This window comes from Dasypus novemcinctus, chromosome 6 (assembly GCF_030445035.2).
Source record: "Dasypus novemcinctus isolate mDasNov1 chromosome 6, mDasNov1.1.hap2, whole genome shotgun sequence".
Taxonomy (NCBI): Eukaryota; Metazoa; Chordata; class Mammalia; order Cingulata; family Dasypodidae; genus Dasypus; species Dasypus novemcinctus.
Window position 1 is genome coordinate 18,183,383 of NC_080678.1, and position 23,840 is coordinate 18,207,222.

Genomic DNA, 23,840 nt, shown 5'->3' on the forward strand with positions numbered 1-23,840 from the left:
CTTTTTTTCCCGCTGGGTGGCTCTCCTTACGGGGGGCACTCCTTGTGTGTGGGGCTCCCCTACATGGGGACACCTCTGCGTGGCACGGCACTCCTTGCGCTCATCAGCACTGCATGTGGGCCAGCTCCACACAGGTCAAGGAGGCCCGGGGTTTGAACTGTGGACCTCCCATGTGGTAGATGGATGCCCTATCCACTGGGCCAAGTCCGCTTCCCTCTATACAGTTTTTAAAACCAACCATCTCACATAAAATTCCAGATCTGCAGACCCCCTTGAAAAACTGGTAGATTTGTCAACATTGAGCCACCACACCCATAAGGCAACAACAGAAGGGCTCTCTCCAGAGACAGTGTGTGCTCCTCAGGTCCAACAGCCCTACCTTTCTATTTGACCTAATGGGCAGCCTGCTTGAATCACATTACCTGACTCTTGCAGGAATTTCAATGTGTGACCCTTGCCTTAGTAAAACATTTTAGAAAGGAGTGAACTACACAGACCCACCACCTGTAGCCCACACACCACTCTATCAAAACCAAGGTTGGTTTTGAATCACAGTCTTATCTGTGTCACACAGAATGATCCACAAAAGCTTGCTGCCTGTATTTACCTTCAGAGCAGCCGTCCCGGCATATTGTCTACTAATGGAGTCACCGTTGTTGGCCCACATTATCTGGTAGATCCGATTGCATTTCATTGGCAGTGGCTGCTCCGGGGGCATCACACCTAATTTCTTCAACTAAAATGAACATACTGATGGAATCACTGCATAAAGTCAGGAAACCATAGCAAAAAGTAGGAAAGGACACATACTCATATACAATTTAGCCTTAATTTTTAAAATGGTGTTTTCACACTTTTTAAAAGAACACAGAAAAAACAATAATAATAGTCAGTATAGTGCCCAAGAAATGTTCCCTCTATGCGAGTCAGAAGGCTCTAAGTGCTTTTTACCTAAATTGTGCTATTATAGAAATTATCTCATTTACTCCTCGGATAACAGCTCTATGTCGTTGATACTCTTATTGCTTCTATTTTAAAGAGAAGACTGAGGTTTGGAGAGATTCAGTTATTTGCTGGGGGCCAACACCTGAATGTGGCAGAGCAAGGGTTGGAACTCCAGTGGCCACCCCTGTTAACTAACTGGTTGGCTGTTAAGCCAGGCTGCTGAAGTGCTACATTAAACTCCCTATATCATTCAGGGTCCTATCAGGAAACAAAACAAAACAAAACAAAAAGGTATTTCCACCTTGGAAATTTAATACTAGGAATTCATTACCCAGGTGTTAGAGGGCTGAAATATCTAAAAGGGAACACTAAGGTAACAGATAATGACTGCAGCAAGCAGCTGCCACCCTTAGGGTCAGGGCACAAAGGAAGAGGCTGGTTCTGTTGTGCCAAAGGAACCAGGAGCCCCACTGAGAGCACTGCTGCAAGGAATAACACAGGTGAAGGAGCTTATTCCTTATTTTTCCTTTGCCTCATGGTCTCTCCTTATGCCCCTTTTTTGCAAAGCCTGTCACAGAGCTGGATGGTCCAGCAGAAATGTAGTGTGTAGACTGGAGCCCAGCATCCAAAATGGAATATAGAAGGGTGGGTTTGAAGCTAAGAGGAGAAAGGAAAATGGTCACACGGTGTCATCCAGTTTCAAAATGTTAGACCTCATGTTCTTGCAATGAGTACTTAAGAAAATGTTAACTTAGTTCTAGTGAAGTTTGTACTATCTAGCTTTTAATATAACAAGAATGTTTGTACACTGTATATATTCTACAATTTTAGTTATCCTCTTACACATGAAAAAAATTCATTTAAAAATGATGATTTAAAAGCAAAACCAAAAAAATTAAAATAAATGTTAAAAATGAAGATTTACAATCCCAATGGACTCCAAATTACCTGCTGTTCCATGACCACACGTGCAATGGCGGCTTGAACCACATTGGTGCGATCCAGGCAGTCCATGCAATTAACCCGAAAGATTCCTTCTTGTTTACATATTACCCCAGCTTGATCAACCCTTTTCAAAAAGAGACAGGATTTTACAATAAGAAATACTTGAATAAGCTTTTCAATAGCTACTGTTCTTCAAAGTGTAACAACAACAGCAGCAGCATTAGCTATCAATTGCTTGGAATATAATTATTAAATGCCAGGCATTACAAAGGCCTTTATAGACGCTGTTGTGAATTCACACAATCACTTGGCAAGATATTACATCCATTTAAAAAAAAAAAATGAAATGGAGAAAAAGTTAGTGACTTGCACCAAGTCATATAATTACTAAGAAGCACAGCTGAGACAACTCCAGGTTACACTTTTCTATACACTTTAAAAGCAGAGAGGACTTTAAACACCATCTTGTTTCTCTCTTTTGACTCCAAATAGAAATGCATCTAAACTTTCTGAAGCAGACTAATTTTACTGCCCAGTGAGGAGTCATGCAGCATCACCTAATTTCTCTGGCCACTTGTATAATTTTAAAGTCTAGTCTAATGTTCCTTCCTATCATTTAAGCCAATTTATTCTTCCTACATCTCCCTCATATAGTCTGAATCATCTTCCTTCTCTCACAATTCTGATAAGCCTGAAAACTGAAAACTGCACTAAGCCTTTCTTCCCATATTAGGGACAGTGAAAAAAGAAAAAAGGAAATGTGGACCATAGAGCACTAGAAAGAACAGACATATCTTCAAAGAATAGTCAGCAAGGATTTCATTCCATTTAGCCCAATTTTCTGTCACCTTCTCCCTGTTCAAAGCTTACACTGCCTAATGATTAACACTACCTAGAAAATAGGAACTTAAAAGGAAAAAGTTTTCTCAGCATACTATTATTTTAATGCTTAGTGAGAGCTAAACAAATACATATGATTTTGTAAACCAAGAGTTTTAACTTCTGATGAAATACATACCAGCACCATTTCATATCAAGAATAATGTCATAAATGGCATCTGTTAGTGTTTGAACATTCTCAAACTTCATTCCTCGGCTAAAATGCATGTCAAAAGAAAGAAAAAAAACACCTTTAATATGTGTTTTTTTTAAATTTTTTAAAATTTAAAAAAAAATTTTTTAATTTTTAAAAATTTATTTAAGATACAGTATTTAAGGCCCCTTAGAAAATGTTAAAGAATTATCACTATAAGTATATAAGGTTACCACTATTAGAAAATATATAGGAAATTATATAAATGTTCATAGCTATAATCTGCATTGTGAAATAAAAACACTGAAACATTATCACAAATATCAGAAGGTTCTTTCCTCACCAAATTCCTGATACCTAGATAAATTAAACAAAGTTAGGGCCAGGAGTATGACCAAAGAACCTTGCTTTCAGAACATACACAAGTTAAAGGAACAAAGAAACGATTCAGTAATTGTTGATTTTTCAGCACAAACTCTGGTGGAGTTTATACAAAGGCAAAGTACTAATAGAGTATGAAGACAAGCCAGCCAGTCGATTTTTAAGTATGAAGATTCTATTACTTCTGCCAGGCTCAGAACCAAGCAGAAAAGAAAAGCTCTAGTGATAAGATTTTAAAAATTAGAAGTACAAGTCATTTTGGGACAGATTAGATATATTTCAGGAACAATAAACTTAAATTTCTGGCTAAAATTAAGCCCATATGAAAATTAAAACTAATAAATGATACTCTTTCCCTTTCTAATAATGAAGAATTTTTTTCTCCCAATAAAGAGGAGAAAAACCCAGGACCCCATAGTAGTATCTACCATAGACATTTGAGACTGATCAAAACTCATCTCAGGAAGCCATCTATCTTACCAGTGCTCATGGAAGTCAAAAGATACATAAGTAAGGTGTGAGTTGTTAAAAAGTAACACTTGCTTTAGGTAAGCATCTCCAATAATTTTCTCTCTTCCTGCCTGGTCTACTAAGTTAATAATAACCTGTGAGAGAAAAAAAGAAAAGAAAAATTAAATATAATCAAATGTTAGAATCATAATGATCTATTTGGAATTATGTTTTAGAAATACTTTATAGTTGTGCTTAGAAATTAATAATCTAAGAATTTTTCCCCATAAAATTAGACTTTCATTTGTTACATTTAGGTTTATAAGATTTGTTATATCAACGGCTCAATAGCTTTTCTGTACATTAGCAATAATCAATTATAGATCCTTTCTAATAGCAAATACTTAAACTTTCGGGAATAATTTCTTAAAAATGTACAAGACTTACATGGTGCATCCTATAAAATTTTTCTGAAATACATAAAAGAAATGCTAAATAAATGGAGAGACTTATATGCTTCTAGATGGGAAGATTCAACACCATTAAGGTGTCAACGCTCTAAATTAATCTATATAATTTGGATAAGGATCTTTTTATGGACTTGACAAGTTAACTCTAATGTTCATCTGGAAGAGTAAATATGTGGAAAAAACCTAAAAACTACTACTACTAATAAAGGTGAATGTGCCCCACTGGAGAGTAAAATATACTCTAAATTTATAGCAATTTTAATTTAACTGTGGTACTAGTGTAGAAACAAATGACTCAATGGAACAGGGCAGACAGACCTGTATTATATTGGGGAATCTAAAATATTCTAACAATATCACTCAGGGGGAAATATGATCTATTCTATAAATGGTATTCAATTATTTGCTATGTAGGGAAGCAGACTTGGCCCAGTGGTTAGGGCATCTGTCTACCACATGGGAGGTCTGTGGTTCAAACCCCGGGCCTCCTTGACCCATGTGGAGCTGTCCCATGCGCAGTGCTGATGCACACAAGGAATGCTGTGCCACACAGGGGTGTCCCCTGTGTAGGGGAGCCCCACTTGCAAAGAGTGCGCCCCATAAGGAGAGCCACCCAGCGCAAAAGGAAGTGCAGCCTGCCCAGGAATGGCCCCGCATACACCGAGAGCTGATACAACAAGATGAAGCAACAAAAAGAAACAGATTCCCATGCCACTGACAACAACAGAAGCAGACAAAGAAGACGCAGCAAATAGACACAGAGAACAGACAACGGGGGGGGGGGTAAATAAATAAATCATTTTAAAAATTATTTGCTGTGTAAATGTGCATGGGGGGAAGCTTATGTTAGTTCCCCAGCTCTCGTTTTACACAACATAAATTTAAGCTGCATTAATGATCTAAATATTCTTTCTTCAAGTCATAAAAAAGCTAGAAGAAAATTTAGGGTAATACCTCTATAATTCTAATTTGGGGACAATGACTTTCTAAACATAACATAAATAACAGAGGGCATGGCAGTATAAGCAAAATAAGAAACAAAGGACTTCCTTGAAGAATATACCTGCAACATAAATAAATACCAATAATACGTAGAGTTCTACAAATCCAGTAAGAAAAAAAAAATAGGTAAAGGATACAAAGGATATTCACAAGAGAAAATACATTAACAGCCAAATAAACATGAGATGGCAACTTTGTTAGTAATCAAAGAAAAGCAAATTTTAAAATAGAAAACTATTTTTCACCTATCACAGAGGTAAAATTTGCAAATACTAAATACAGGGAACATTGATGGACATTTGCCAGGAGTGTAAACTGATGTGATCTTTTGGGGTTGTGCAAGAGAGCTTAGATATCAATTTTAAATATATATACTGTTTGATCTGGCAATTTCACTTCTAGAAATTTATTCTATAAAATACACAAGTGCCCCAAAATATATAAAAGATGTTTTCTGGAATATTTTTATAATAGCAAAAAGCCCTACTATATTCTAAAGGTCTACCAACAGAGAAAAAGTTAAATTAGGGCCATGAAATATTTATTGAAAACAACTGCAGGACAATATATGATACAGCCCTAGTTTGAATTAGGAAGAGTTTTAAATGTACATATATGCATGTGTCAATATGTTTTTTGCTGCAAATGACAAATCAATGGCTCATACCTCAGAATAAAAAGTATTGAGGCAGTATGGTTCCACAATCGCTTAATTCATTGGTTCCTGATACAATCAAGGACCCCAGGTTCTTTCTATTTTTTTAATCTTACATCTTCAGCATGTTGGCTAATCCCCAGGCCAGCTCATGCATGCCCTTGAGATAACTATTAGCACTTCTACATCACATTCAGACACATCCAACATCAAGGAAATGTTGCTTTCTGTATTTCTTTACATTAGAGCAGGAAACCTTTCTCAGATAACTATTAGCACTTCTACATCACATTCAGACACATCCAACACCAAGGGAATGTTGCTTTCTGTATTTCTTTACATTAGAGCAGGAAACCTTTCTCAGATGCCTCCAGCAGACCTCCCTCCCTCACATCATATCTCACTGGCCAACTGTCAGTGAACATACACAGGCCTACACCCAAACCAATCACTGGCAAGAAGAATGGTATCATCACAACTGAGTTAGCCCGACCTGGAAAGTAAGAGGGAAGAGGATGGATGAACAAGCAGCACTGGGGTGTTGTTAGAAATGAGGAAGTATCTGCTCAGTGTACACACACTTAAAAATAGATATGTATGAAAAGATCTTGAAAGTCAACAGGGTGCAGGGAAGTATATGGTGAAGAGGGTGTTATTTCAATTGTCTGAATTTTTACAATGATTATATCTTGCACTGAAATTGTGGTTTATTCTTTGTAATGTTATTTATAATTATACATGTTGCTAATGTATGAATTTACTCACATTGTAAAAATTTCAAACATGCATAAAGAAAAAATTTTTCCTGACCACAATCCTGTTCCCCTCCCTGGAGGTAATTCCTATTATCAATTTGGTATGTATACCCTACCAGCACACATACATGAATATCTATACAAATGTGCATGCATAAGTGTATACATGTGTATAAACACAGATATGAATATATATGTGATATACATACATGGAAGAGAATGAATATATTAAGTATGGTTTTTTATGTACACACACACACACACACACACACATAGAAGAGAACCATACACATATAAATGACAATTTCATTTGTGGGAATTTTTAGTGTGAGTTTCTTAATCAACGATGTAACTTTAAGATAGCTCCATGTTAGTATACACAGATCTACCTCATTTTTTTTAAGCAAGATTATATTCAATACTTTAGATGGGCCATACTTCATTATTTACTCCTTGTCCTAGTGATGTACACTTAAGATTGTTGTTTTGCTGCAATGAGTGTCTTGTACACACCTTGAGTGAACGTGTGCTTCTCTAGGGTATACTAACTCCCCTCAAGTCACTACAGCCTCCCTCTCCCCTTCGTCTACTTTATTTTTATAAATTTATTTATTTGTTCCCATCCCTGCCCTCATTGTTTGAGGCCACTGTCTGCTCTCTGTGTCCATTTGTTGTGTATTCTGTGTCTGCTCATCTTCTCTTTCGAAGGAACCATGAACTGAACCTGGACCTCCCATTTGGAGGAGAGGCACTCAATCACTTGAGCCACCTCAGTTTCCTGGCTTGCTGTCTCTCTCACTGTCTTTCCTCTTCGTGTCTCTTTTGTTGCATCAGCTGGCCATGCCTGTCCACTGCGTCAGCTTGCCTTCTTCAGGAGACGCTGGGAACTGAACCTGGGATTTCCCATGTCTTGGCAGGCAGAAGCCCAATCAGTTGAGCTACATCTGCTTCCGTACGCTGATTTCTACCTATAGAGATTAGTTTTGCCTGTTTTTTTTGGTTTTGTTTTTGTTTCTAAGGAGGTATCAGGGATTGAATGCAGGACCTCATACATGGGAAGTGCTCAACCACTGAGCTACATCTATTCCCCTTGCCTGTTCTTGTATTACAGAAATTGAATAATATACTTATGTACTCTTGTGGCTGGCTTCTTTTGCTAAATGTTTGGTTGCATGTAGTTGTAAATGGTTCTGCTCGCAAAATACTCCATTGTGTAAATATACCACTCTTTATTTATCTGTTTTACTGTTAATGAACAATCAAGAGGGTTCCATATTTTTAATACTATGAATAGTGCTGCTATAAATAAGTTTGTACAAGCCTTTCAGTGAATATACATATGCATTCTGTTAAGTGGATATGTAGAAGTGGAATTGCTGGTCATAAGTTAGCATTGCAGGGAGATGGACTTTGGCCCAGTGGTTAGGGCGTCCGTCTACCACATGGGAGGTCCGCGGTTCAAGCCCCGGGCCTCCTTGACCTGTGTGGAGCTGGCCATGCGCAGTGCTGATGCGCGCAGGAGTGCCCTGCCACTCAGGGGTGTCCCCCGCGTGGGGGAGCCCCACGCGCAAGGAGTGCACCCAAGAGGAGAGCTGCCCAGCGTGAAAAGAAAGAGCAGCCTGCCCAGGAATGGCGCCGCCCACACTTCCCGTGCCGCTGACGACAACAGAAGCGGACAAAGAACCAAGACGCAGCAAACAGACACCAAGAACAGACAACCAGGGGGGGGGGGGGGGGGGGGAATTAAATAAATAAATAAATCTTTAAAAAAAAAAAAAAAGTTAGCATTGCATAACTTATACTCCTGAAAGCCACTTTGTGTATTAGAGTTCCAGTTGCTTAACATCTTTGCCCTCATTTTGTATATCCCATTTTTTAAATTTTAGCCATTCTGGTGTGTGAAGTGAGAGACTTTTTAATATGTTTATTGGCCTTTTAAATATTCTTATTGAGAAGAGTCTACTCAAGTCTTTTGTTCATTTTTTTGGGGGGTTGTCCATCTTTTTCTTACGGATTTACAGAAGCTTTTTATATGTACTCCAGAAATGAATTATTTCTCATATATGTATTCAAAGTAACTTTTCCCACTCTGTGAACTGCCTTTTCATTTTCTGAATATCTTTTGATAAACAGAAGTCCTTTATTTTAAATAAAGCTGAATTTATCAATATTTTCCAATACAGTGTTTTTAAGTCCTATTTAAGATCTGAGGTCACAAAGATGTTGTTTTCCTCTAAAAGCTTTATTTTCCTTTCACATTTAGATCCTTAATCTATCTGGAATTGATTTTTATATATTATATAGATATAAAAAAATACAGTTACTGGGTCAAATAATAAGTGTATTTTAATTGCTAGTACCATTCAAAATGGCTGTATCAACTCGTGCTCTTGCTATCAATGTGAGAATTCTCAGTTCCCCAAATATCATTTTTTTCTCTTATTATCAAACTTTTTTTTTCCAATTTGAGGGTTTACTTTTTATTTCCCTGTTGGGACTTGGTTTGGGATTACACCAAACTTAATTTATATTAATTTGGGAAAAACTGAATCTGTTCATATTTAATCTTCCTTTCCAAGTACATGATATTTTTTTCTCCATTTATTCAGGTATTCTTTTGTGTTCTTTAGTAATCCTCCACCCCCATCCCATATATATGGTATCTTTTTTTATGTTTCTTAGATTTTAGGTAATTTCTTCATATTTTATCTTTGTTGCTGCTAGGAAAAAAGCATTCTTTCTATAGCTTTACACATTCAGATTGGTCATTACTAAAGGATAGAAGGGTTACTGATTATCTACTAATTTTGTATCTAAAATATGGTCTTTTTACTGAACTCGTATTCCATATAAGTTTTCAAATGATTTCAGTGTATAAAATCCCATTCCTACATGTGTTTGAATACATATGAAAGGTGGGCAGAGAAAAAGAACTTGAAAGATGCATACCAAATTGTTATCTCTAAGAAGTGAAACTATGGGTGGTATTGAAAGATGACTTTCATTTTTTAATCTAGATACTACTTGGATTATAAAAATCAATTGATAGCAGTTTAATCTCTTTATGATATCCAAGTACAGTCTAAAATGGCTGACTCAATGATTACTCTTAAAGAATATTAAGAATATTCTTAGCTTATACATGTATTTTTAATGCCATAAAAATGCTTTGCTTAATTATGAACAGTACATTGTTATTGTCAAGAAATTTTTAAAAATAGAAACAATATCATTCTAAGTATGAAGAAACATTTTACTACTACAGATCAAAGCCCACCTGTTTTTTGTAAATTTTCAGTTGTTCTTCGAAATGGGCACAGAAATAGGCAACAGTTTCCTTTTCACCTACAAAGAAGTGATACAAAATCTATTTTTCCTTCCCATGTTTAAGACAGAAATTTGTGTCTATTCACCTTTACCTTTACATTTAAATAATTTATTGACAGCCCAAATGTAAGTATGATTGTCTAAAACCAGTATTTTAAAATTAAATGCTAAGCCAAAGATCTCTGATTTCCCCCCCAATTAGACTAAATTGAAACATACCTTAAAGTGTAAACTGTGAAATTATAAAATGTGTTATTTTATTATTCAGTCTACTTTTCCAGAAAGATGTCATGTAGGGTATCATAAAAGAATAGAAATTCCTCCAAAACAAGTTGTTGTTTTGGGTTTTTTTTTTTTTTTTTTAAAGATACCAGAGATTCAACCCAGGGTCTAGTACGTGCAAGGCAGGTGCTCAACCACTGACCTAAACCCACTTTGTTAAAACAAGTAGTTTTTAAAGCTGGAGTTATACCGGAAAAAAAATTAGGCTTTGAAAAAAAAAATTCTATAAACTATTTTAAAAATCAAACTCATTCCATCAGATTTAAATAACTTAGTCATTCCAGGGTGAAACTTAAAATACTAGAAGAAATTAAATCTTTATTATTATAAACAAAACCAAACTAAAAACTTTCACAGAGACACATTTGAGTAAATGCATCTTATACTATTTTTGATAGCTGCCATCTTAAGATATGTCCTGCTCCTACAAATATTGGCTACACATACCTTTTTCCAAAATGAGGCATTCAAGGAAGTATTTTTCAAAGCAACAGTAATTAAAAATCTGTGAAATAAGCTAAGTTTTGTTCTAGTGTTGGGGAACCTTTTATAGTTAAATGATTTTAAAGAGTCAACAATTATCATTATCCCTATTACTAATAAAATTTGGCATTATGAGTTATTATTATTTTGAATGAAGATCTGGAAAGGCAAATCAAGCAAACCTATCAAGTATCTTTTTAAAATCAAATAATTGACATGCTTACTTTTGTCCAGCCGAGGTCTTGGATTATATCGATACCCAACCTGACTCCAAAACACAGGCACAGAACCTCGTGTTTGAATAAACGATAGGGTATGATTATGAACATGAATTAACTGCTCAGTCTCCACATAATTTGCAACATTTCCATTTTTATCAACTCCTCTTCGTTTATAGCGCATTCCTAAAAGAATATAAGTAGAAATCAACAATATTTTAATAAATTATTTAGTATGAGTAGGGTATGTTTCCTAACCAAAACTATATCTTTCAGGATACCCTTGGAGATCCAGTGTCAGGCAGAACAGTATCAGCTTGCTCAAAATCATAATTGTATACATACTTGTTTTAGAAAATTGAAGCCAAGATAGTTCATATGAACTGAAAGAGAAAATTTTCCAATAGGTACTAGTACTCACAGGTACTAGATTTATCACGATAATATAGGCCACCAGTTGGAACACTAGTATTAAGAAGCACATCCCAACTGACTTTCTTCTTCTCTCTATAGACCCTCTCTATCTCCTTTTCCTAACTCTCCCTTATTTACTCCTTTCTAAAAATTAGTCCCCAATTATGCCCCGATATTTAAAGTCACAGAGCACTTTGAGGCCAGCTGTGCTTCCAAATCCTTTGTCATTAGCATTTTATCATATCTGCAGATTTTCCAGATAGATTTGATTTATGGTCTAATACAGCCCCCATCTGCTCACCTGCTCTGTGCCTACTCCGGCGTGAAATGAGAGCCACTAGAAATCGTGGGTGAATGTCATCTACACAAGTGGACTCCTGAGGTGGTGTCTCTGGGCTGCTTTTCTCATCATCAGATGATTCATTATAATTAACCACAAGTTCCTCAATCTGCACAAAACCTTGGATGATAGGGATAATCCAAAAGTCCACCTCTGGTATCTGAAAACAATATGAACATCACGTTGCTTCTATTGTGTACAGGACGGCCACTTTCTTAAACCCGAACAGTAGTTAGCACATATTTGTCAGAATATTAGAAGGAGAAATCTTCCATTCTTTAACCATATTTTCAACTTAAAAGGAGAACAGAAAGGAAGGAAAAGAGAAAGGAAGAAAAGGAATGAGGAAAGAGGGAGGGAGGGAGGGAGGGAGGGAGGAAGGAAGGATGGAAGATGGGAAGGAAGATGGGAAGGAAAGAAAGGGAAGGCCTTTCCTTTTCTTTATGGTGATACATTCAAAAAGAGCTGACTGAGAGAAACATAGCAAGGAGCCAGGCTGCCTGGTTAGAAATTCAAGCTCCTTCATTAATTCAATGAGCTGAATCATTTAACCTCATTGTGCCTTGATTTCCTTCTCTGTGAAATAGGAATAACTACAACCTCAAAACGTTGTTGTAAAGATTAAATGAGTAATGCATATAAAGTGTTTAATAGATGTAGCTATTATAATTATTCCTGTTGGTTTAGAAAAATAAAGCTTAAGGGTTGATTTTCAATTCCCAATTAAATTAAGCCTTTAATAAAATATAACGAACTCTGAACATTTTATTAAGAAACACATTAGGTCTACACTATTTTCTAATTTAGAAAAAAAAAATTGCTTTGCTGCACTAAAATCCAAGCAGTAAATGAAGAAAAAAAGTGCCTTTCCTTAAATATTTTATTTAAAAAACAAATCCAATGTAATTAGAAGAGTATTAAAGTTAAGAGATTTCTTCTTCTGGTCTTTCAAACTAAGAATATTCAGATTTCTCAACTTACCGTAGAGACAGTAAAAAGAGAAAAAGTGCTCCAGAGAGTTGTTCTTAGTCTCACCTTCTCTCATTCTATCTCCATAACTGTATCTTAATCTCAATATCCATTACAAATCCATCTCTTCTTCCATCATAGACTCCATATCCTATCTCACAGTTTTATGGGGTTGGCAGATAGAATCACAGGCAGGTGGCAGAAAACAGTAAGTGAGGAAAAAAGACTACCTGCATTTATTATTCTTACAACAATTACCATTATTTGTATTTCTGTTATAGCGACAAATTCAAAACTCTAGACAGGAATGGAGCACTGAATATTTCAACAGAAACAACTGAAAAACATTAGTACTCAGTACTGTAGATGCCAGCCAATAGGACAAATAACTCATTATAGATGCCCTCATCATTTTACTCTTCTACCACTGGGCTTTGGCAGTCATAGTTTAATCAGCATCATAAACAACAATAAGAACAATTTCATGTTTCATTTTTGATACACTGGGTAGACACCGCTAGATAAAGTCAAGATCTTTTATATTAATTACCACTAAGGGAGAGAAATAGAAAGAAGGAAAAAGGTTTGAAATTTCTGAAAGGTTAAAAAAGAAAAGATAATATACAACCCTATTCAGGTACCTGCTAGCTTGGTTCAGTGCCTAGAAAAGTAACTGGCATAGAGCAGGCCTTCAATAAATTTTTGTTGATTGAATGAATAAATGACTTAGTATTCCTTTCACAGTCATAATTCTCCAATAAGTGTGAGAGATTAAGGGGAGTAATCATCAAACTGGGAAGAACCCAATCTCATATTTCTTGTCTTCCTTTAATCAACAAGTGGCAATACAGTATTAGCCTTAGATATTTGTCTACTCCAACTCCCTATTTTAAAAATGAGTAAACAGAGGGCCAGGAAAGTAAAGTAACTGGTATCATTAAAGAAAGAATGGGCTTCGTTGTTTCAGGAGGTACAAAATACATCTTTTACAGGAATTCTGTGGATATTAGTTCCACAGCCTTAAATTACCAGTATCCTATGGATATCTACTATAAAGATAGGCCATGGCTATTCAATAAGATGTGAACTGCCCTTAAAAATAATGCCTTGGAATTCCAAACCTAATCATCCCCAATTTGTAGAACACATTATAGTGAAATTTTTTAAAAATCTTAATACAGGTTTTAAAAAACATATGCTTAACAATTTGGGATATTTTTAAAAAACACTACTCATGCATCTATCTGTCAGACCTGGAGTAGCTAATGTCTACTTCTAAAGTTTCTACTACACAGTTGCAAAAAATAAGCTTCTCATGCTTTCTAGATTGTGACAGCCAAGACTGAATGGGGGGAATACAAGAAGTACTGAAAACATGGGAGTGGGGTGGGGTGGGGTGGTATTTTGCAATTCAGAAATAATCTTGTAAACAAGGAAGAGTCTTCTTTTACTTCCAAAAAGGAATTTCCAAACTTGAATTTACATGAGAAGTGTTAGGAAATTATTTCCCCTATACCTTGTCTTCCAGTTGATTCCATTTAAAAGCTTTAAAGAGTTTAAAGCTTTAAAAACAAAACAAAATAAAACCGAAAATACCAACTAAATTAAAAGCAAGCCAGTGATTCGCAAAACAAAACAACTACTCACACCAAGTTCAGTAAGATCTTGTATCATGTATTTATTCCAAAAAAATCTATCATCAACCTGGAAAAAGAAAAGAATAAAAAGTTCAAAAATACATGTTATTTCAGTTTTCCTATAAAAGCCAACTGGTCCAAGTACCCTGAGATGTGAGCAGTACCTTCTGCCAGAGAGGGTGGCCATCCTTCTGCCCAGTGCTCTGTCTCTGCACTGAATTGGTCAGGTCATAAGTCAGGCTATAATAGAAAGATTCTGAGTCCATGAACATCTTCAGCAACTCCTCAAGTAATCTCCTCTCCAACTTTTCCTTTTCTTTACTCTCTTTAACCTATAAGAAATAGCATCTACTATTACTGCAGGAATTAAATATAAAGTATAATATGGATAATATATAGCTTCCTAGAAAAGAAGTGAAAATAATCCCAAGGACATGCAGAGACAGTGTTTTACTATGAAAAAATGGTTTCAAAAACAATTTACTGGAAGGAAAAATTACTCCTCAATTTAAATTTAAAACTAATAAAAATGCATTCAAAGCCCACATCAATTAAACTCTTACTTTCTTTTTATTAGGAACAGACACATTGGATTTAATATGTGTAAAGGTCTTCAGTAGAAATTTTGAGTCATCAGGAGATGGGATAATCTTCTCTGGTTTGTTAATTCCAAAATGATGCTTCTTACAGAGCTAAATAATTAGAGAGAGAAAGAGGATTCATTATTATTGTTTGCTTGTTGAATGATCAAGTTTTAAGAGTGAAGAAGTGAATGCTACTACTGCTCATGCATTTTGGTTAAAAGTAAATTTCAAGAGTCAATAAAATGTACAAGCAGTCAAACTGATATTAGAAAAACCCAGCTGTGGTTTCAGTTATTAGAAAGCTACAGAAGGGGAATGGATGTAGCTCAGTGGTGAGCATCTGCTTCCCATGTATGAGGTCCTGGGTTCAATCCCCAGTATCTCCTAAAAATAAAATAAAACAAAACTCTTTATAAAAAGAAAAGAAAACTACAGTAGAGGATAAGACTACAGATCAGGATATAGTTAGGATATAGAGGTAGAAAATTCAGGGTGGATCATAACTATATCCTAACTTATCAAATATAACTGAAGAATAAAATGTTCTGATTGAGGTTATCAGTGCTTTGAAAATTGGAATCTAAAGGCAAATATATTGCAAAATACATATTTGCTATGCTTTAGGGTCTTTATACAGCCATCTATGCTAAAAATACATTAATGCTAGTTAATTGTTTTGGTTAAGAAGTCATCTCAAGAGTGCTCTACTGGAAGCCTTAAAAGCTGGACATTTCAACCACTCCCTCTTCTCTTGCTCTCACACACACCAAATAAAATAAGCATAACATATCTCTGGGTCCTGAGCACAGTTAAATTTGAAGCAGCAGCAATTACAGGCTCAGGAAATGTGCAGTCCAACTGAGGTGAAAAAGAGGATAGGAACATGAACATTGCGCGTTAAGAGAAGGACACAAAAGGTTCTAAAGAAGGCTTCTTGGTTAAAGCCGGGAGTTGTACATATAATTTAATGTGGCTCCACACATAAACAAATATTTTGAAAAGTACACAAGAATTCTATTAACTGTATGAAGACCAATTCCATTTTTTCAATACACTAGGTTTACTGCTACCCTACGAGACAGAGTCCTAATAACAACAGTTAACAGTCACTAAAATGCTTGTTATTATTAGTGTCTTACTCACAGAATAACTATCACCAGATGCCAAATAGGATGAAAAACAAACAAAAACTTGGTGAGGAGAATAAAGCTAATTCAAGCTTTGATTACAAATGATAAAAAAGGATCATCCCTGGGAAGTGGATGTGGCTCAAGTGATTGGGCTTCTGCCTACCACATGAAGGGTCCCAGGTTCAGTTTCCAGTGCCTCCTGGAAAAGGCAAGCTGGTGCAACAGGCAGGTGCGGCAAGCTGCTGCAACAAGATGATGCAATAAGAGACACAAAGAGGAAAGACAGTGACAGATACAACAAACCAGGAGCTAGGGTGGCTCAAGTGACTAAGCGCCTCTCTTCCACATGGGAGGTCCCAGGTTTAATTCGAAGTGCCTCCTAAAATGAAGATAAGCAGACACAGAGAGCACAAAGCAAATGGACACAGAGCAGACAGTGACTGCAAACAAAAGGGCAGGGGGAGAGAACAAATAAAATAAATCCTGGAAAAAAAAGAGACCATCCCTGTTTTATTAAATTATAAGTGGCAACTAATAATTGGATAACTTTTCAGATGCTTTAGAACCTCCAACTGATTATACGCCTTTTCAAAATTGTGACTATCAAAAACTCTATTCAGGGAAGCTGACTTGGCCCAGTGGTTAGGGCATCCACCTACCACATGGGAGGTCCACGGTTCAAACCCCGGGCCTCCTCGACCCGTGTGGAGCTGGTCCAGGTGCAGTGCTGATGCGCACAAGGAGTGCCGTGCCACACAGGGGTGTCCCCGTGCAGGGGAGCCCCACGCTCAAGGAGTGCGCCCCATAAGGAGAGCCGCCCAGTGCAAAAGAAAGTGCAGCCTGCCTAAGAATGGCGCTGCCCACACAGAGAGCTGTCCCACAGGGACAGCTGACACAACAAGATGCAACAAAAAGAAACACAGATTCCCCTGCCACTGACAACAACAGAAGCAGACAAAGAAGAACATGCAGAAAATAGACACAGAAAACAGACAACTGGGGAGGGGGCGGGAAGGGGAGAGAAATAAATAAATAAATCTTTAAAAACAAAAACAAAAACTTTATTCAGGGAACAATGAGCACCTGCTTCCCACGAGACGTCCCAGGTTCCTTTTCGGGTGCATCCTAAAAACAAAAACAAGCAGCGAAGCGGATATGGCTCAACAGACAGAGCTTCCACCTACCATATAGGAGGTCCTGGGTTCGATACCCAGGGTCTCCTGGCCCGTGTGGAGAGCTGGCCAACATGGAGTGCTACCACGTGCAGGGAGTATCGCTCTGCACAGGGATGCCCCCCATGCAATGGAGTGCAGCCCTGTGCAGGAAAAGCAGCCCGCCCAGGAGTGGTATGGAGAGCTGATGCTGCAAGATGACGCAACAGAAAAGAGACACAGAGAAGAGACAATATGACACGCTGCAAACTAGGGAGCTGAGATGGAGCAAGAGAATGATCACCTCTCTCCAGAAGGTGATCCAAAAGGCCCCAGGATGTGTTCCTGGAGCTATCTAATGAGAATACAACAGACACAGAAGAACACACAGTGAGTGGACCCAAAGAGCAGACAATGGAGCGGAGGCAGGGGGGATAAGGAAAAAACAAACAAACAAGCAAACAAACAAAAAACCAACTCAAGGGAGCCAATATGGCTCAGTGGTTGAGCTTCCCACATACAAGGTCCCTGGTTCAATTCTCAGCCCTGGTACCTCAAAAACAAAACAAATAAACAAAAACCAAAAAAACTCTATTCAGGGAAGCTGATATGTAGCTCAAGTGGTTGAGCACCTGCTTTCCAAAGTCCTGGGTTCAATACCCAGTACCTCCTAAAACAAACAGAAAACCAACCTCTTATTCACATGAGTTTCACAACAAGAATACAACTTCACGTTGCTCTTGTCCCAGCATCAAGGAAAAGGGAACAGAAGATCATGTGAAAAAGACCTAAAGCCCTACTGTCAAAACTCAATTATCCTTCAAATATGTAAAATTAACAAGATCTTGAGTTGCTGGGGAAAGACAGAACTAAGTGCATGAGCACTGCTCCGGTCATTCTCCCTTCTCTCTGCTGGATCATTCCTAGAAATACTGGTATTTCTTTCCTTTGAACAAAACAAATCATAACACCTTTGTATGATCCTTCTTCTCACCTTCTGTCCTGTTTTTTTGTACTGCTCACTAACAATCTGATCCCTCTCCTCCCATTGTCTCCTCCACCCACTGCAAAATTTGGCCCCCACCACACTACTTAAAAGGCAATCTTCAGTATGACTGAGGTAGATTCTTGGTCTTTATCTTTGCTTCTCAATAGCATTTGACATTGTTCATCACTGTCTCCTCCTCTTTGATAATACTGTCTTCTCTTGGCTTTTCCTGCTTTTCCAATTGGCCTCTTAATGTCTGGGCACCCCGAAGTTCAGTTCCTGAGCCTGTTTTCTATCTGCATTCAATCCCTCAGGGATCTCTTCCAGGCTCATAGCTTCAAATTTCATCTACATGCCAACTCCTCTCTCTCAAAGATACATTTCTCTCTCCAGAACTCTAGCCTCACATATCTCAACATCTCCACTTGGATTTCCACTAGGCATTGGAACTTAAACAAGACCCTCCAGTGCCTTCATCTCCTACTACTCTCTACCCTTGCTTACTCCACTCCATCTACATTGGCCTCCTTGCTTGCGGTCACCCCTTGGGCTGAAGTGTGGTTTGCTGGCCCGGCGGGGGAGCGGCCGCGGTAGGCCTAATTCCGCTGCCCCCATAATAGGGTGGTTGGTCGGGCCCACCACCACCCCTGAAGGAAGCTCGGCATGGGCGCAGAGTGCCCTCGGGTCTCCCCTTCTCGGCAGCCATGCTTCCGCGGTCGCCCCTCCTCCCAGATGGCGCCACACGATGCCTGTGGGGCGGCACCCTTCTTCTTCTTTCTCCCTGCGCAGGTGCAGGGCGGAAAATTCCAGTCTGCCTTTTTCCCTCCCCCCGACAGCAGCAACAGCCAGGCGTGGGCGAAAAATCCAGTCTGCCTTTTTCCCTCCCCCGACAGCAGCAACAGCCAGGCGTGGGCGGGAAACTCCAGTCTGCCCTTACCCCAGCAACAGCAGCCACCAATCACTAAGCCCTGCCACTTCCCCCAGCAACAGCGACAGCCAATCCCTAATCACCACCCCTCCCCCGTCCAGTACCGCCCACTGACCTTTCTCCGGCAACCAATCAGAACAGGGTGTGGCTTCGACCAATCAGCCTTCCCCAGCCCCTATAAAACTGTTGCCTCTCCCTCAATAAAGTGGACTTGCGTGTTTACCTTGTCTCCGCGGTAGTTCTTCTGCTGTGCGCCCTCCAGTCCTGAGAGCCCCCGACAAGGGCCTGGCCTCCCTTGTCCCCAGTTCGTCGCCGGCTTCTCCGGGCGACCCCTTCGTCACTGGCTTCGCCGGGCTACCCCGTCAGCCGAACCGCGCAACCCCTGTGAGACCGACCCCTCGTCTGCTGCCGGACCGACCCCTCGTCCCAAGCGGGACTGATCCCTCGTCCAAAGCTGGACCGACCCCTCGTCCGCAGCCAGACCCCACCTCTACCGACCGAGCAAGCCGCCGCACTTGCTGTTCCTCAACACTGGAGGAACACTAACATCTCAGGGCCTTTGTCCTAGCTCTTCCCTCTGCTGGTGCACTCCTTACCGAGATATCTTACCACAATCTCTCTCCCTGGGCACTCCCCCACCCCTCTTATGTGCTGAAATTTTTTTTCCCCATAGCATTTATTACCTTCCAACATACCACATAATCATTATGTACCTACTTACTGTCTGTTCCTCCCTACTAGAATGTAAACTCCATGAGGACAGGGATCTTAGTTGTGTTGACTCATATGTTGTCCAGGCCTGAGCAGTGCCTGGCACAGAGGGTCTCAATAAATACTTGATAAAGGAAAGGACTCTGCTGCTACAAATGTAAATGTTAACTCTGAGATTCACACAAGGGGCAGGAAATTAGTCCTGGGAAAATCATCACTCCCCTTCTTTCGTGAACATATGCACACCTCACCTTCCTTGGTATAGTAATATAGAGGCAGCAGAGTGCTGTCTTAAAAAGATGTTCTCCCTTTAGTCCTCTGCTATGACTTTTGCTTATGGTTAGCATTTTTAATGTAGAATGTTGATAATTATCCAGTCATATTAATAAATCTTTAAAAAAAGAAAGATGTTATTTATTTATTTCTACACTCCCCCCTTTGTTTTTGCACTCGCCATCTGCTTTCTGTGTCCATTCACTGTGTGTTTTTCTGTGTCTGCTTATCTTCACTTTAGGCAGCACTGATCCTGGGACCTTCTGGAGTGAGAGAGAGATGCTCAATTTCTTGCACCACCTCAGTTCCCTGGTCTGCTGCATCTCTTATTGTCTCTCCTCTGTGTCTCTTTTTGTTGCATCATCTTGCTGAAGGCCAGTATGCCTTCACCAGGAGGCCCTGGGGAATCAAACTTTGGGCCTCCTATATGGTAGACAGAGCCCAATTGCTAGAGGCACAACCGCTTCTCAATAACACTTCTTTTTCAAAACATCTGAAAACATGCCTAAAACCTAGTTATAAATTGTTGCAATTTTAATATTCCAAATAGGATAGTATGCACTTTCAGACACAAGTTATTCCTTAAGAACATTCAAATCAGCAAAAATTTCCCCCAGGAATACATCGAAGATTATTCTAAAGCTCTAATCATTCTAAAGTAATTTCTAATCACCACCTCATCTGTACCCACACTTTCTTCCTCTAAGAAGGAGGGAGGTCCATTTTTCTCTCCAAGGCTAATTTCCTAATTGTGTTTCCTCCCATAGGATCAGGGCCTTGCCTCATTATCCACTCTCTCTCTCTCCTTTATACAACCTCTCTCCTTTATAGCTCCTTTCCTGCCACCTATACATATGTCAGAATCTTTTTTTTTTTCCTTCTTCAATCCATTCCTCAACCCTCTATGAGCCAGCAGGGTACTGTGTCATATCACTGGAATTGTGAATACTTTGTGGTAGGTCAAAAGGTGAAGGCTCCAATGAAATTGCTTGGGCAGAGTGAAACAATGACCTCCTTTTTTTTTAATTTCTTCATTTATTTCTCTCCCCTTTCCTGCCCACCACCCCCCCCAACACCAGTTGTCTGCTCTCTGTGTCCATTCACTGTGTGTTCTTCTGTGTCCACTTGTATTCTTGTCAGCAGCACCGGCAATCTATGTCTTGTTTTACTGCATCATCTTGCGGCGTCAGCTCACCATGTGTGCGGCGCCACCCTGGGCAAGCTGCACTTTTTTTGCACTCGGCGGTTCTCCTTATGGGGAGCACTCCTTGCACGTGGGGTTCCCCTACACAGGGGACACTCCTGCGTGGCATGGTATTCCTTGCATGCATCAGCACTGTGCATGGGCCAGCTCATCACACAGGTCAGGAGGCTCTGGGTGTGAACCTTGGACCTCCCATGGGGAAGGCAGATGCTCTATCCTTTGAGCCAAATCCACTTCCCTACAATGACCTCCTTAACACTGAAAAGAATAATCCTTATTTTTTTCTTTTATAGAATGTGACATTGATGACCACTTCCTGCTGTTTCTCTGGTCTTCATGACACCAACTACTCTGGCTCTTCTCTCACCTCTGACTATTCCTTCTCAATCTCCCATGTTGATATCTATTTTTGTCCCTAAAGCGTTGGTGTTTCCTTAGCTCTTTTCTTATTCTTCATGCTCTGTCTAGAAAATTTCATCTCCTCTCATCATTTCAACTACTATCACGCTTGTTGGCTCCATATTTCTAACTGCATTCTTTTAACCTGAATCTCAAGACCTATATTGCCAACATTTCTCCCTTGCTGACACACTAGTCCCTAAAAATCAGTATTTCCAAAACCAATATGGCTCCTTCTCTAGTATTCCCTATATCAGATAACAGCTTCATTGCCCACTGGACCACTCAAGCAAGAAACCTTGGAGGCATCCCTATCATTAACCTTAAAACCTCTCCTATCAACCTCAACCACTTCATTCCCATTGCTACTGTTTATCCAGGCCCTTATCTTTTGCCAACCCCGTGTTTCTCAAAGAAAGTGTGACTGGCTTAGTAGAGAATTTTTCATGCAGGATTACCCCACATAATGCAGACAATTTAACAACCTGATTTTATGATTGAGGGAGGCTCACCCTATCATCAGGCTCCAACTACTGAACATGACTCCAGGTCCCCATCTCCCATTTGATCTTTTAGTCAGTCCTCTTTACACTGTAGGGGCCAATTTCCTGCTGCCACTGCCTGCTTCTGGATCCAGAACCCAGGAGGTCTATGGTTTCATTTTTTTTTTTTAGATTTATTTTATTTCTCTCCCCTTCCTGCCTCCCCCCACCCCGGTTGTCTGTTTTCTCTGTCCATTTGTTGCATGTTCTTTTTGTCTGCTTCTGTTGTCAGCGGCATGGGAATCTGTGTTTCTTTTTGTTGCATCATCTTGCTGCATCAGCTCTCCGTGTGTGCAGTTCTCCTTATGAGGCACACTCCTTGCACATGGGGTTTCCCCATGCGGGGGGCACCCCTGCATGGTGCGGCACTCCTTGTGTGCATCAGCACTGCACGTGGGCCAGCTCCACACGGGTCAAGGAGTCACGGGCTCTGAACCGCGGACCTCCCATGTGGTAGACAGATGTCCTTTCTACTGGGCCAAGTCCACTTCCCTATGGTTCCATTTTATCTATGCATTTGTGGTCTATGGAAAAGCCTCTAAGTCTGGCAAGTCTTCTTTGTTTTCCTATTTTTATTTTTTATCTATCCTCATATTGTGGTTGGAACAGAATTGATACAGGTCCATTAATCCTTGACTTCCTTATCCATTAATTCCAAAATCCCAACAAAGTCGTTTAATGACAAAAAGTGCCCTGAACTGATGTGAGGCTACTGACAGTCATCCCCTTTATATATATGAATAATATATGATTTTTAAAGAAATACTGATGTGTTGAATTGTGGGGTTATGCTCCAGTCTCACTGAAGGTATATACAATATGTGGAATAACATTTTGAAACTCCCTCGCAAAAACTGAATTCTAAAATAAATATGGGGAAGCGGTTGTGACTCAACTGATAGTGCGTCACCTACCATATAGGAGGTCCAGGGTTTGGTACCCAGGGCCTCCTGACCCACATGGTGAGCTGGCCCATGCACAGTGCTGCGGCACGCAAGGAATACCGTGCCATGCAGGGGTGTACCTCATGTAGGGGTGCCCCACAAAGAGAGTTTCCCTGCACAAAAAAAAGCGCAGCCCGCCCAGGTGTGGCGCCGCACACACAGACAGCTGATGCAGCAAGGTGATGCAACAACAACAGAAAAGCAACACAGTTTCCCAGTGCTTCATGACAAGAATGCAAGCAGAAGAACACACAGTGAATGGACACAGAGAGCAGACAACAGGGGGGAAGGGGAGAGAAGTAAATAAATCTTTAAAAAATAATAATAAATAAATAAAATAAAATAAATATGGTCTGTTCAGATCCTTCAGGCTTCATATAAAGGTTTGTCAATCTGCATAAGCAAAGTATATATTCACTTAACCAGAAGTCTTTTCTCTGTCCTTTAAAATAAAACTTCCTAAATAGAAACTTAAAATTCCTTTAAACATAAAAATTTTCAATGAATATTTTAGTATCTTCTACATAGTTGCCTTTAGGAAAGAAAGTATAGACTCTCTTTCTGAAAAAATTAAATTCAGTCCTGCTAAACAGAGTTTAGGGATCCCTTCCGGTTCTATGTTGCTTTCTTTAAATAAAGTTGTTGGTATTACAACCCATAGCATTGACCATAGGATCACA

At 39.2% G+C, this 23,840-nt stretch overlaps 1 protein-coding gene across 1 annotated transcript in view; it reads right to left on the reverse strand.

Annotated features, from left to right (window-relative positions):
- The window catches only part of INPP5F (inositol polyphosphate-5-phosphatase F), a 99,502-nt gene that overhangs the window by 26,837 nt on the left and 48,825 nt on the right, over positions 1–23,840 (reverse strand). The window contains exons 4-13 of the mRNA XM_058298283.2: positions 14,870–14,998; positions 14,471–14,638; positions 14,317–14,373; positions 11,662–11,860; positions 10,953–11,132; positions 9,914–9,981; positions 3,785–3,909; positions 2,909–2,986; positions 1,894–2,014; positions 608–736 (exon numbers count right to left, since the gene is read on the reverse strand). Of these exons, the coding sequence (XP_058154266.1) occupies positions 608–736; positions 1,894–2,014; positions 2,909–2,986; positions 3,785–3,909; positions 9,914–9,981; positions 10,953–11,132; positions 11,662–11,860; positions 14,317–14,373; positions 14,471–14,638; positions 14,870–14,998 (1,254 nt within the window). The remainder of the gene's footprint in view (positions 1–607; positions 737–1,893; positions 2,015–2,908; positions 2,987–3,784; positions 3,910–9,913; positions 9,982–10,952; positions 11,133–11,661; positions 11,861–14,316; positions 14,374–14,470; positions 14,639–14,869; positions 14,999–23,840) is intronic.